The following is a 13,375-nucleotide window of genomic DNA, read 5'->3' as shown; positions in this document are numbered from 1 at the left end:
TGCCTCCCTTATGTCTTATAGAGGGCCCAATGTGCTAATAGGGCTCTCAGTACATGCCAGTTGTCATGATCTGTATATGTACAGTAGTGCAGGCAGAGAAGTAAACTATTAACATTTTTCACTCTTCCCCTGAAATAAAATTCTAAAGAATAGTGAATTTGTCCCGGGTATGTGAAAACTGGCTATCTAAGGAACCCCCTTAGCTTTGGGGCCATTGATGGAAACTCTTGTATAGAGAACCTGAATTCGAAACCATATGTCAAAAATCCACTTTGTGGAAAAAAAGCGGTTTCATAACGTCTCACTTCAAATACAAGAGCCCTCCTATTTCACGGTCATTTCTCACCACCACGGTAAGATCTTCCCTTTTATTATTAACGGAGCTAATAAAAGCCTCACTGAGTATTCCCCAGGACAAATGCTCAATTCCCAGCCTTTGACTCAGTTAACCCAACCACTACCTTCCGGAAGAGAGTCACTGGAGATTAACTTGCACTTCTAAACTGCTAGAAAGGCAACTCTTGAAAAGAATTTCAAGTAAAAATAAGTGCTAACTGCTCTGTGGGGAAAAGTAGAAATTTTATGTTATTCTGTAGTTGCAGTATAGATAATGCCTGCCATTTTCCCAATAATCTTCTGAAATATCCAGTTCTCCAGAGGTGAGTGTAAGGCATGCTCTGCACATAGTAAACGCTCAATAAATATGATTGATGATACCAGATGGTCACTTCTGGTATATGCTTCCAGATGCACTTGAAATTGCAGTTTTCTCTGGGTGGTTAGTTTGATCTCTTTTGCACCTTTGGTGCAAACCTTCAGAAACCAAGTCCCAGAGTGCTTTTAAATTCAGGGTCATTCTGAAATTAACTGTTCACCTTTCAAGCTTGTACTTAAAATTACATGTCCACCTTTTTGCTGGTAAAAGTCTTGTTTGAACAGTTCTCAATTAGGGTTGGACATCTGGGATGTCCGGTGGGGGCAAAGTATGTGAGTATGTGTAGTGAATATTAGATAGGGATCCTTCATCACCGTCATCACCATCATTATCAATGGTATTTATTAAGCTCTTTGTATGTACTGTATTAAGCGCTTGGGAAAGTACAGTTCAACCGAGATGAAGTCATTCAGAAGTAAACTCTGGTTTTCCAGCACATTTTGGAATTTATTTTGGTAAGTTTAAAATTTCAGTCATCAGATTGCATTAATAAGATAGCCTGTATTGTATTTGGAAAGAACATTTGTCTGTCAACATTGAATGCCCCAGGTCAGTTTGGAAAAATGGACTTCATTGTGGCCATTTTCATTTTACACTCTGGATGCCTGCGCGCATGTGTGTATGAGATGTAAGCCTATCTGTTCGTTTATTCACGCACACATATATCTATATGTACACATACACACATATATAGTGAGGCATGAGCACGTAGGCAAGTAATGAATTGAGTCCTTAAAAAAAATGATTTAGTTCCCTCCCTATGGGTTAAAAAGGGCTAACCACCCAGTCACCAGAGATTTCAATCATTATGTTTCCTTGACTATTTTTCTTTCTTCTGAGCAATTGAGTCTCATAAAATCACTCAGAAGAAAAGAGGGTTTAGAAATGCCAAGGCACGGACCCCATATTTCAGACTCACATCTCGTTCTTCAGGCTTTGAAGCCAGCTGCTCTTGGAAGGGGCTGTTGAAGAAGAGTACTGGACACCAAGTATTGTACGATTGCCCCAGTTCAGCCTTTTCAACCATCTCCCTAATTGTCTCCAATTATTTAGTTAACCTGCTAAGTGTTCGTCTCGCCTTTCTTTTGGGACAGGCCATGGTGGAGGCTTTGGCTGAGCTCCCAGAGTGGTATGGAATAAAAGGAATGCAGGCACACTGGATAGGAAACTGTGTCGGTTGCCATCTTGACTTCACATTAAAGGTAAATCCCTTCCTGACTGTATTGAACAGTACTTTGTACATAGTAAGCGCTTAATAAATGCCATCATTATTATTATTATTATTATTGACGTGGTTGATTAACTATTTAGAAAGTGAACAGTTGAAAATCAGGTTCGTGAGAATCATTTCAAACCAGCATTCATTCATTCATTCAATCGTATTTATTGAGCGCTTACTGTGTGCAGAGCAGAAAAAAAGAATAATTGTTACAGGCCTCAGCTTGGCCACCACCACGTCCCTCCCCGATCTGGGTTCCTGTACTACTTTTCTTTCCGACTCCATCTCTGTTTCTGGGGCCATTCTGCCTTCCCTCATCAGTTCCTTCCTCCTCTCACGTGACAGGGCGCAGCAAGGAATTTCGGGATCCTGGAATGGTGACTTGGTTGGTTTGAGAGAGGTTTCCCCAGAGAGATGGACCAGCGATTCCGAGGTGCTGTCCCAGGAAACACAGGGCACTGCAGACCCTGCGTATTATCCCGTCTGCTTTCCTAGGGACCACCTTCAGAACAGAAACAGTGTGGCCTAGTGGATGGAGCATGGGCCCCGGAGTCGGAAGGACTTGGGTTCTAATCTCGGTTCCTCCACTTGTCTACTGTGTGAATTTGGGCAAGTCACTTCAGTTATCTGTGCTTCATTTACCTCATCTGTAATATGGGGATTAAGACCGTGAACCCCACCATGTGGGACATGGACTGTGTCCAACCTGATGATCATGTATCTACCCCAGCACTTAGTACAGTGCCTGGCAAATAGTAAGCACTTAACAAATACCATAAAAAAGCACGTCAGTGAAAAAAAAAAATTGCCATTTACTTGGATTTATAAGGCTTTCAACTGTAGCTTTTTTGAGTTTAATTGTTCCCCTACCCACCTGAAAATGGGAGTTTGCAAGCTGAATCCTCTTTAAAATAATAGTAATAATGATGGCATTTATTAAGCGCTTACTATGTGCAAAGCACTGTTCTAAGCGCTAGGGAGGTTACAAGGTGATCAGATTGTCCCACGGGGGGCTCACAGTCTTAATCCCCATTTTGCAGATGGAGGTCACTGAGGCCCAAAGAAGTTAACTGACTTGCCCAGAGTCACACAGCTGACAAGTGGCAGAGCTGGGATTTGAACCCATGACCTCTCACTCCAAAGCCCGGTCTCTTTTCCGCTGAGCCACGCTGCTGTAAAATAACATTTCTACAGCAAAATGAACTCAAAGCATTATGTTTTAATAGCCTTCTTTGCTTCCTTTTTTTCTCTCTAAATCTTAGGGAAGAGTGGAACTGCTTTTTTGTGGCTCTGGAAGAATTCAGCTCTGAGACACCAAAATATGCCTCTTTCTTGTCCCCTAATACGATAATGAAAAGAATGATACTAAAGTATCTTTGCTCTTCCTGTCGAATAGTACTGATGATTAATACCACGGAATACTTGAGGAAAAAAAATATAAAATTCAATGCTCTCCCTTTATGTCTTCTCTTTTCTCTCCCTCTCTCCCCTTCCTTCTCTCCATGTTTTCCTTCCCCAGAGCCTCCTCCCATCCCATGCCAATTGATGTTTTGTTATAACCACTAGTAAAATTTGATGGCAGTGGGAGGGGAGAAAGTTGGCAAGGTTGCAATTCCCCTTACTGTGAAAATCATCCGCAACGTCTTTTGGCAATGTTTTCTGTCAGGTGAACGGCAAAACAACAGGAGAGAAGCTGACTGCGTATGCTTTTACCCCTGAAGCCATTTATGGAGCTTCGCACATAGCCATCTTACCCAGTCATAGGCTCCTTCACGGAAATAGCGTCCTAAAAGAAATCTTTCAGGAGGCGTTTGTCCCAGGCAAAGGTGAGTTTTCCACCAGTTGGTTAAGCCTGCCGTCGGTCTGGGGAATCAGCCGAGCCCGCCACTGTGGGCTTTCCCTTCATTTGGGCCAGAGGAGACTTAAATCCCCGCCAACTGGGGACCCCGTCCCATCCTTTTCTACCTCATCCTGCCCACGAAAGGATGGTCTCCGGGGTAGGGAGAGGACCTGGCTTGGGCTGGAAGTGGGGTGTTCTAGGCTGGATGAGGAGGGAGAGGGGTCAGGGACTAAGGTCTTGGTGAAGTCTGAGACCACATTGAGGAACTGGCTGGGAAAAGCATCCAAGGCCTGGATTGGGAGTGTCAGAAGATGGGGCCTGGAGACACTTCAGGGTGACGGCAGCTCTGCACAGTGGAAGGGACTTGTTAAGGAAATGGTCTGACCAAGGGGGGAACCAGGGACAGTTACACTGAGAGGTTTCTTCTCCTGGATCTTCATCTAGCTGTAAGCTCAATGTGGCCAGGGATGTGCCTACAAACTCTGTCATATTGTTGTGCTGTACGCTCCCAAAGGCTTAGGACACAGTAGGTGCACATTAAATATGAGTGATCGATTGATCGCAATTCATTCATTCATTCAGTCGTATTTGTTGAGCGCTTACTGTGTGCAGAGCACTGTACTAAGCGCTTGGAAAGTCCAAGTTGGCAACATATAGAGACGGTCCCTACCCAGCAGCGGGCTCACAGTTTAGAAGCGGGAGACAGACAACAAAACAAAACATATTAACAAAATAAATAGAATAAATATGTACAAGTAAAATAGAGTAATAAATCCATACAAACATATATACAGGTGCTGTGGGGAGGGGAAGGAGATAAGGCGGGGGGGGGGATGGGGACGGGGAGAAGGGGGAGAGGAAGGAGGGGGCTCAGTGTGGGAAGGCCTCCTGGAGGAGGTGAGCTCTCAGTAGGGCTTTGAAGGGAGGAAGAGAACTAGCTTGGCGGATGTGCGGAGGGAGGGCATTCCGGGCCAGGGGGAGGACGTGGGCCGGGGGTCGACGGCGGGACAGGCGAGAGCGAGGCACGGTGAGGAGGTTAGCGGCAGAGGAGCAGAGGGTGCGGGCTGGGCTGGGGAAGGAGAGAAGGGAGGTGCAGGAGGACAGAGGCCTGGTGCTCGACTGGTTAGGTGTCTCACCGACATCAGCCTGGTGGGACAATGACACCACCGTGATTCTTCTTACAGATGAGGTAACTGAGGCACAGAGAAGTGAAGTGACTTGCCCAGAGTCACACAGCTGACAGTTGGCGGAGCTGGGATTTGAACCCATGACCCCTGACTCCAAAGCCCGGGCTCTTTCCACTGAGCCACGCTGCTTCTCTGTCAAGTCGTCAGAATGAATAGAAATAAAGCTAGATGCTTTATTTTAGTCTTCTAGACTGTGAGCCCACTGTTGGGTAGGGACCGTCTCTATATGTTGCCAACTTGTACTTCCCAAGCGCTTAGTACAGTGCTCTGCACACAGTAAGCGCTCAATAAATATGATTGATTGATTGATTCTGCCATTAAGCCAGCATGGCAACTGCCCATATTCACAGATGTCCAAAGATTTTCATGGGCTTCACAGGCACGACCAATTCCTGCCCATTTTAACCAGCCGAATGTGACTATATGGATGCTTGGCAACCCTGATCAAGGTTCATTTTTTCTTCCCCTTGAGGACTGTACCGTTCTGTAGCTTTCAAGTTTTTTGGGGTTTTTTTTGAAGTTCATTCCTTGAGGATGAGAACTCTGTTACTGATTTGTTAAATATTGGAGTAGTGGTTTTTACTCCTTTGTTTTGATCTGTCATCTAAAGAACAGAATCCTCTCTAGGATTCAAATTTGCCTGATGCCCAAATTTAAATTTTATTTCTCAGTTAATTAAGAGGAGAATTAGAAAGCCTTCAACTCTTTTGCGGAAGGAAGACAGAGGTGAAAAGAACATATTTTTTAACATTTATAAATATCCTGAGATTCTTTTAGCGTCGACAACTGCAAATTGTTGCCAACTTGTACTTCCCAAGCGCTTAGTACAGTGCTCTGCACACAGTCAGCGCTCAATAAATATGATTGAATGAATGAATGAAATTGACTGTATCAAGTAGAAAATGGTCTTGCCCAGTTGTAGATTGCCTTTCTGGCTTATTTTGGGAAACTAGCAAAGGGCTAATTTCAGTAAAGGGGTAATGGGATAATGATTAGAAAACACTTGAAGTTCTGAGTTGAAATTCGGACTGGTATATGTTGATGTAATAATACTAATTGTGGTATTTGTTAAGCACTTACTATGTGCCAGGCACTGTAGTAGATACAAGGTTGGTCACAGTCCTTGTCCATGTTAATGGGGATTGAGACTGTGAGCCCCAAGTGCGACAACCTGATTGCCTTGGATCTACCCCAGGCTTAGAACAGTGCTTGACACATAGTAAGCGCTTAACAAATAATAATAATAATAATAATAATAATGATGGCATTTGTTAAGCGCTTACTATGTGCAAAGCACTGTTCTAAGCGCTGGGGGGAATACAAGGTGATCAGGTTGTCCCACGCGGGGCTCACAGTCTTAATCCCCATTTTACAGATGAGGTAACTGAGGCTCAGAGAAGCGAAGTGACTTGCCCAAAGGTCACACAGCAGGCATGTGGCTGAGCCGGGATTCGAACCCACGACCTCTCACTCCAAAGCCCGTGCTCTTTCCACTGAGCCACGCTGCTTCTCGTCATCATCATCATCATTACCATCAAATACCATCAAATACCATCATCATCATTATTATTATTACGTCCCACGTGGGGCTCACAGTCTTATATCTCTATTTTATGGAGACGGTAACTGAAGCCCAGAGAAGTGAAGTGACTTGTCCAAGGTCATACTGTAGAGAAGTGGAGGAGCTGGGATTAGAACCCAGGTCTTTCTGATTCCCAGGCCCACTATGCCACACCGCTTTTTCCCCAACCACGTAGTACAGTGGTCTGCACACACTACCTGTTCAATAAATACCGTTGAAGATTTCTTTTATGAGAAATAGGCAGCGTAAATTCATTCATTGTCATAGTTGAGTGCTTACTGTTTGCAGAGCACTGTACTAAGCGCTTGGGAAGACACACCACAACAGCAAACAGTAACATTCCCTGCCCACAACAAACTTACGGTCCAGCTTAAAGGCAAATTCAACATTACACTTGGACTTTCAAAATTTCAAAATCAGGAGCTGACATTAAGAGTCTTTGGTCTCTTGGTTAACTGTACTGGATCTGGCCATGTGTCGATGAAGTGGACTACCCTTTGAATTTCTAGGAACCCAATAATATGTGTACAAATTGTACAAAGTGAATTATTTAGGATTGCTCTATGAATTACAACTTTTGCCTTTCCTAATATTGGCGGAAGTTGTGAGACTGTTAAATTCTTAATAGCTGACTGTTTTTATTATTATTAGCCGTAGATGAGCCTACTGTACAAAATTTGCGAATCATTAAAGTAACTGTTCTCTTAAATGTCAGACATTTAAAAGCAATGAACCACGACAGTCCTTGTCTGTAGTAAAGCAAAGCACCCAAAACAAAAACAGTGCTATAATTTGAATTCTCACTCATCACCGTTTTTGTTTGGATTCAAATTCGTGTAAATCAGGAGATTCAAGCATGGGTTTCTGCAAGAAGTTTTTGTTTTTTGTGGTATTTAAGTGCTTACTATGAGCCAAGAACTATTCTAAGCGCTGGGGAAGAACAGTGAAGTTAATTGTCAGTAAGCAAATCGTGCCCATAAGCGTTTGTGAATGTGTGGGTGTATGCCCAAGTCAGTGGTTGTAGCAAAATGCATTTGGACTCTGGAGTGTGACATCGTCATCTTTCTCCAAATTTTCTTTGGAGAAAGACTAAATTCAGATGAAATACCAAATTACCTGATGTAGCTGATGTAGACTTCTACCTGGAGAACCGGATCGCTGTGTACCGTTATCCGTCAAAGAGGGAAATAACAAGCTAAGCGTGCCCAGAACTGTACCTCTGTGATTTCTAAATGAGATTTCCCGAGATCTGTGAAATATTCTTATTCGCCCACCAAAAATTGAATCAATAACAGTTTTGACTTCGAAAACAAGCCGTAATTGGATTCACTGCCCGCAACACATTTCTGAACTTTTGGATGTCAGAAACAGCCTCCTGGAATTTTATTAATGTAACATGAGAAGTTTATCGCAGGGAGCTGTGGGGTTTGGTTTTTAAATATAAACGCTCCCAAGTGTCAATTTGACTGATGCAAATACCTTTTCAAGCGTGCCATTGTCTGTGACTCAGCTCAACTGTTGGTTTTTAGAAAGATGAGTGATATGAATGTGCTAATAGACAAATCTGAACAACTATTTAGGATTTCACTCCATATTTTTATCCATTAATCAGTGGTATTTGTTGAGTGCTTATTGGGTGCAGAGTACTGTATTATGTGCATTTGAGAATACGATCGATAGATATGATCCCTGCTTGACATTTGACTACCTTTTCATCCTAAGTTGGATACGTCACTTTCTTTATGACTTTCTCCTAGACTGTGAGCCCACTGTTGGGTAGGGACTGTCTCTATATGTTGCCAACTTGTACTTCCCAAGCGCTTAGTACAGTGCTCTGCAATAAATACGATTGATTGATTGATGAGAGAACTAGTCCACTGGAATTCTTAAAATTAGCCAGAGTCCTGTGAAATTCCAAGTTGTGAGTGAAGGGAATTGTCGTGGTGGACGGGAGCCACAGGAGGCAACTTTAGAGTTGACCGGAGGTGCAGGGTGAGGGGAGACTGTGAGCCCATTGTTGGGTAGGGATTGTCTCAATTTATTGCCGAATTTTACTTTCCAAGTGCTTAGGACAGTGCTTTGCACACAGTAAGCCCTCAGTATATACGATTGAATGAATGAATGAAGGGGCACTGTGGCAGAGGAACTGGAAAGAGAGAATCTAAGCGTCAGGGCAGCAGCAGGGAAGCAGCGTGACTCAGTGGAAAGAGCACGGGCTTTGGAGTCAGGGGTAATGGGTTCAAATCCCTGCTCTGCCAATTAATAATAATAATAATAATAATAATAATAATAATAATGATGGCATTTATTAAGTGCTTACGATGTGCAGAGCACTGTTCTAAGCACTGAGGAGGTTACAAGAAGATCAGGTTGTCCCACGGGGGGCTCACAATCTTAATCCCCATTTTACAGATAAGGGAACTGACGCCCAGAGAAGTCCTAATCCCCGTTTTACAGATGAGGGAACTGAGGCCCAGAGAAGTTAAGTGACTTGCCCAAAGTCACACAGCTGACAATTGGCAGAGCCGGGATTCGAATCCCTGACCCCTGACTCCAAAGCCCGTGCTCTTTCCACTGAGCCACGCTGCTCCTCTCAATTAGCTGTGTGACTTTGGGCAAGTCACTTCACTTCTCTGGGCCTCAGTTCCCTCATCTGTAAAACGGGGATTAGGACTGTGAGCCCCCTGTGGGACAACCAGATCTCCTTGTAACCTCCCCAGCGCTTAGAACAGTGCTTTGCACCTAGTACGCGCTTAATAAATGCCATTATTATTATTATTATTATTAAGGGAGAGCGGGTCATGGCGATAGCTGTTGTGGACAGAGCACAGACCAAAGAGGTCAGTGAGGTTGGTAGGTGTCTTCCTTGAGTTGCAGTAGGTGCAGAGATGGAACTGTAGGGAAATTAGCTGCAAAATTGGGTGCAGGTAGGACTACCTTGGGAGCAGAAGACGGAGGGGATAAGGAGGGGCAAATAGAGATAGTCATCATCATCATCATCAATCATATTTATTGAGCGCTTACTATATGCAGAGCACTGTACTAAGCGCTTGGGAAGTACAAATTGGCAACATATAGAGACAGTCCCTACCCAAGAGTGGGCTCACAGTCTAAAAGGGGGAGACAGAGAACAAAACCAAACATACTAACAAAATAAAATAAATAGAATAGATATGTACAAGTAAAATAAATAAATAAATAGAGTAATAAATATGTACAAACATATATACATATATACAGGTGCTGTGGGGAACGGAAGGAGGTAAGATGGGGGGGATGGAGAGGGGCATGAGGAGGAGAGGAAGGAAGGGGCTCAGTCTGGGAAGGCCTCCTGGAGGAGGTGAGCTCTCAGCAGGGCCTTGAAGGGAGGAAGAGAGCTAGCTTGGCGGATGGGCAGAGGGATTGGGGGCATTCCAGGCCCGGGGGATGACGTGGGCCGGGGGTCGATGGCGGGACAGGTGAGAACGAGGTACGGTGAGTCATTAAGATGCAAGTAGGTTACGGAGAGGCTCAGCTGTGGAGAAGCTGGCTCCTAAAATCCAGATCTATTCCCAGCTCCCCTTTCTCCTTGCTCAGCAAGAGATTCAAAAAGAGATATAGTTTTGCTGTGTTACCTCTAGATCTTTAGGATGTCCCAGGGCTGGGTTTTTCCCCAGATCAGTAACCATTTTCTACTTGGGGGTTGAGGAAGGAAAAGTAGGAAAGATGTTGATTAGTTAGGAAGTTCCGGCTCACTAACAGGAGTTTCTGATCTTTAACCTACCTCCCAGCGTTCATAGAGGCGATTTACTTGGATTCTGAAAGTGCCACGATGTTCTTCCCTGAAGTTGGTCCTTGGTCATCTCAGCTAGAACTAATTGTTAATTCTAGATTGTTTTTTCGATCCTCAGCCAGATGTGATCCAATCTAATCTTCCCCCATTATCAAGTGTATTGTTTGTAAAGGGGCAATCAGAAACCAAATCCATTGACTCCCATCGAATAACTTTCATAAGCCCAAATGAGTCCAAAACATCATGAAGCTTAAATCACTTCTTTTCTACACGACAGTGTCACGATATTTCAAAGGGGTTAATAATAGAATGATTGAATGTAGAGAACCAAATCATATGGGGTGGCCATCTCCGGAGTTTTTCTAAAACATGCAGTTGTACCAGAAACCCAAAAACTTTTCTGTGAAAATGCCTGTTCTTAATCCCAGTTTCTAGGCAGTCCCCTTTTGGATGTAGGTATTTTTTTCTCTATCTCCATAATAATAATGATAATAATAATAACAATAATGATGATGATGGCATTTGTTAAGCGCTTACTATGTGCAAAGCACTGTTCTAAGCGCTGGGGAGGATACAAGGTGATCAGGTTGTGCCTCGTGGGGCTCACAGTCTTAATCCCCATTTTACAGATGAGAGAACTGAGGCCCAGAGAAGTTAAGCGACTTGCCCAGAGTCACACAGCTGACAATTGGTGGAGCCGGGATTTGAACTCATGACCTCTGACTCCCAAGCCCGGGCTCTTTCCATTGAGCCACGCTCCATCTAAGGGTTTAGCATATTGAAACTGTTTCTTTCAGAGAGTTTATAGGAAGGTATCAGAATCCCAAAGACCTGAATTTTCTCTGACTCTCTAGCTTGGCCAGTCTTAGATGAACTGTTTAATGTAGGGACCAGGAGATGCTATCTTTCACAGTAGATAATAATAATAATGATGGCATTTGTTAAGCGCTTAGTATGTGGCAAGCACTGTTGTAAGTGCTGAATAATAATGTTGGTATTTGTTAAGCGCTTACTATGTGCCAAGCACTGTTCTAAGCGCTGGGGTAATCAGGTTGTCCCAAATGGGGTTCACAGTCTTCATCCCCAATCCTCATGAAATCGGCAATTCTGGCATGAACAACTGTGGTTTTAATGCACATCCTTTTTAATCTCAGCATTCATTACAAATGTGCTCATGGTTAAGGTCAAAAGATTTTTTTCTCCAATAATTAGAATAAGGGACATACACCCTTGGATTCACTTATCACTTGTCTTTGAGTTTTGTGATGGGTTAGTGGCCCAGTTTAATAGCTTCTGCAATTCTTTGCGTTCATTTTCAGATTGTCTTACACCTGTGACTGCTGTGAACATGCTAACGGGTCAAGAGATCCCGGTTGTCATTGTGGCAAAATCCAACTTTGGAGGCTCTCTGGATACCAAAATAGGTAAATAAGCAGCTAAAGGCAAGGCTGAATAATATAGTTTTTCCATCTCGGGTTGAAACCTAGGTCTAGCATTCTCGTCCAGTGACCTGTCCTTAGCTAATGAAGTTTCACTACGGGTGAGAAAAAGAACATTCACTTTTCTATGTTTTGCAGGTTTTATGTTTGTCCATTGGACGTGTAGACCATTTTTTAAACATTCAGCACTCTTTGGGTTCTTCAACCATAGCTGCATTCGAATAGGACTCTCTCCGCTGCATAGTGGGTGGGTGGGCTGCTGATGGTGGGCCTTGAGAGAGTGTCTCCCTACACTCACAGTAGGGTCACATGTGACATCCCATTAATGGTTGAGACCTATGTTTTTGGTGGGGAGGGGAGGATTTGGTATATGTTAGGCGCTTACTAATGTGTCAAGCACTTTTCTAAGAGCTGCTGTCGATACAAGTTAATAATGATGGAATTTATTAAGTGCTTACTATGTGCAAAGCACCTGTTCTAAGTGCTGGGGAGGATACAAGGTGATCAGGTTGTCCCACGGGGGGCTCACAGTCTTCATCCCCATTTTATAGAGGAGGGAACTGAGGCACAGAGAAGTCAAGTGACTTGCCCAAAGTCACACAGCTGACAAGTGGTAGAGCTGGGATTTGAACCCATGACCTCTGATTCCAAAGCCCGTGCTCTTTCCACTGAGCCATGCTGCCTGTCATCAGATCAGATCAGAAGTTAATCAGATCAGAGACAGTCCCTGCCCCACATGGGACTCACAGGCTATGGAGGAGGGAGAACAGGGATTGAATCCCCATTTTGCAGCTGAGGAAACTGAGGCCCAGAGAAGTTAAGTGATTTGCCCAAGGTCACACATCAGAGAAGTGGCGGAGCTGGGATTAGAACCCAGGTCCTCCGGCACCCAGGCCTGGGCTTTATCCACTAGGCCATGCCGCTTTGGTCCATCTACCTTAGAAGCATCGTGGCTCAGTGGAAGGAGCCCGGGCTTTGGGGTCAGACGACCTGGGTTCAAGTCTCGGCTCCGCCAATTGTCAGCTGTGTGACTTTGGGCAAGTCACTTCACTTCTCTAGGCCTGAGTTCCCTCATCTGTAAAATGGGGATTAAGACTGTGAGCCCGACGTGGGACAATCTGATCACCTTATATACCCCCGGCGCTTAGAACAGTGCTTTGCACATAGTAAGCGCTCAACAAATACCATCATTATTATTATTATTATTATTATTATTATTATTATCGGCGGTAGCAATAGGATCCTTGGAGCAGCAGGGTAATATTTCTTCTCCTTGACAGCCATGTTTGGGGCTTGGAGTGTTTCAGCATCCTCACCTTTCCGTGTTCGCCTCTAACTTACTCTAGGCAATGCTCCGTGTTTAGAGTTGTGTCCCCGCTTCAGCCCTCCCCACCCACACAGGTCAATTCCCTTCCAACCCAGTCTCAAAGCAGTTTAAACTGTCATTTTGGGAGGGAAAAGAGAGCAGCAGTTCTCATTTACATACCTATAATAAAACTTTTGCCTTGCCCTTACAGCTGCCAAGGGTGCACTGCTGTTCTCATGGGAGTTTAGCTGGGAGAATCAGGGCAATTAAGAGGAATAATAATTAATGCTGGGAAGCAGAGAGCCTCGGTGACTG

General features: G+C 44.1%; 1 protein-coding gene across 2 annotated transcripts in view; it reads left to right on the top strand.

Moving 5' to 3' along the window:
- Positions 1–13,375, top strand: part of LARS2 (leucyl-tRNA synthetase 2, mitochondrial) — a 205,656-nt gene that overhangs the window by 121,442 nt on the left and 70,839 nt on the right. For both annotated transcript variants that reach the window (XM_038742284.1, XM_038742281.1), the window contains exons 8-10: positions 1,810–1,917; positions 3,601–3,760; positions 11,635–11,739. In XM_038742284.1, the coding sequence (XP_038598212.1) occupies positions 1,810–1,917; positions 3,601–3,760; positions 11,635–11,739 (373 nt within the window). The remainder of the gene's footprint in view (positions 1–1,809; positions 1,918–3,600; positions 3,761–11,634; positions 11,740–13,375) is intronic.

Source organism: Tachyglossus aculeatus, chromosome 2, assembly GCF_015852505.1.
Source record: "Tachyglossus aculeatus isolate mTacAcu1 chromosome 2, mTacAcu1.pri, whole genome shotgun sequence".
In the NCBI taxonomy this organism is placed as follows: domain Eukaryota; kingdom Metazoa; phylum Chordata; class Mammalia; order Monotremata; family Tachyglossidae; genus Tachyglossus; species Tachyglossus aculeatus.
This window is presented reverse-complemented; position numbering and strand designations above follow the sequence as displayed.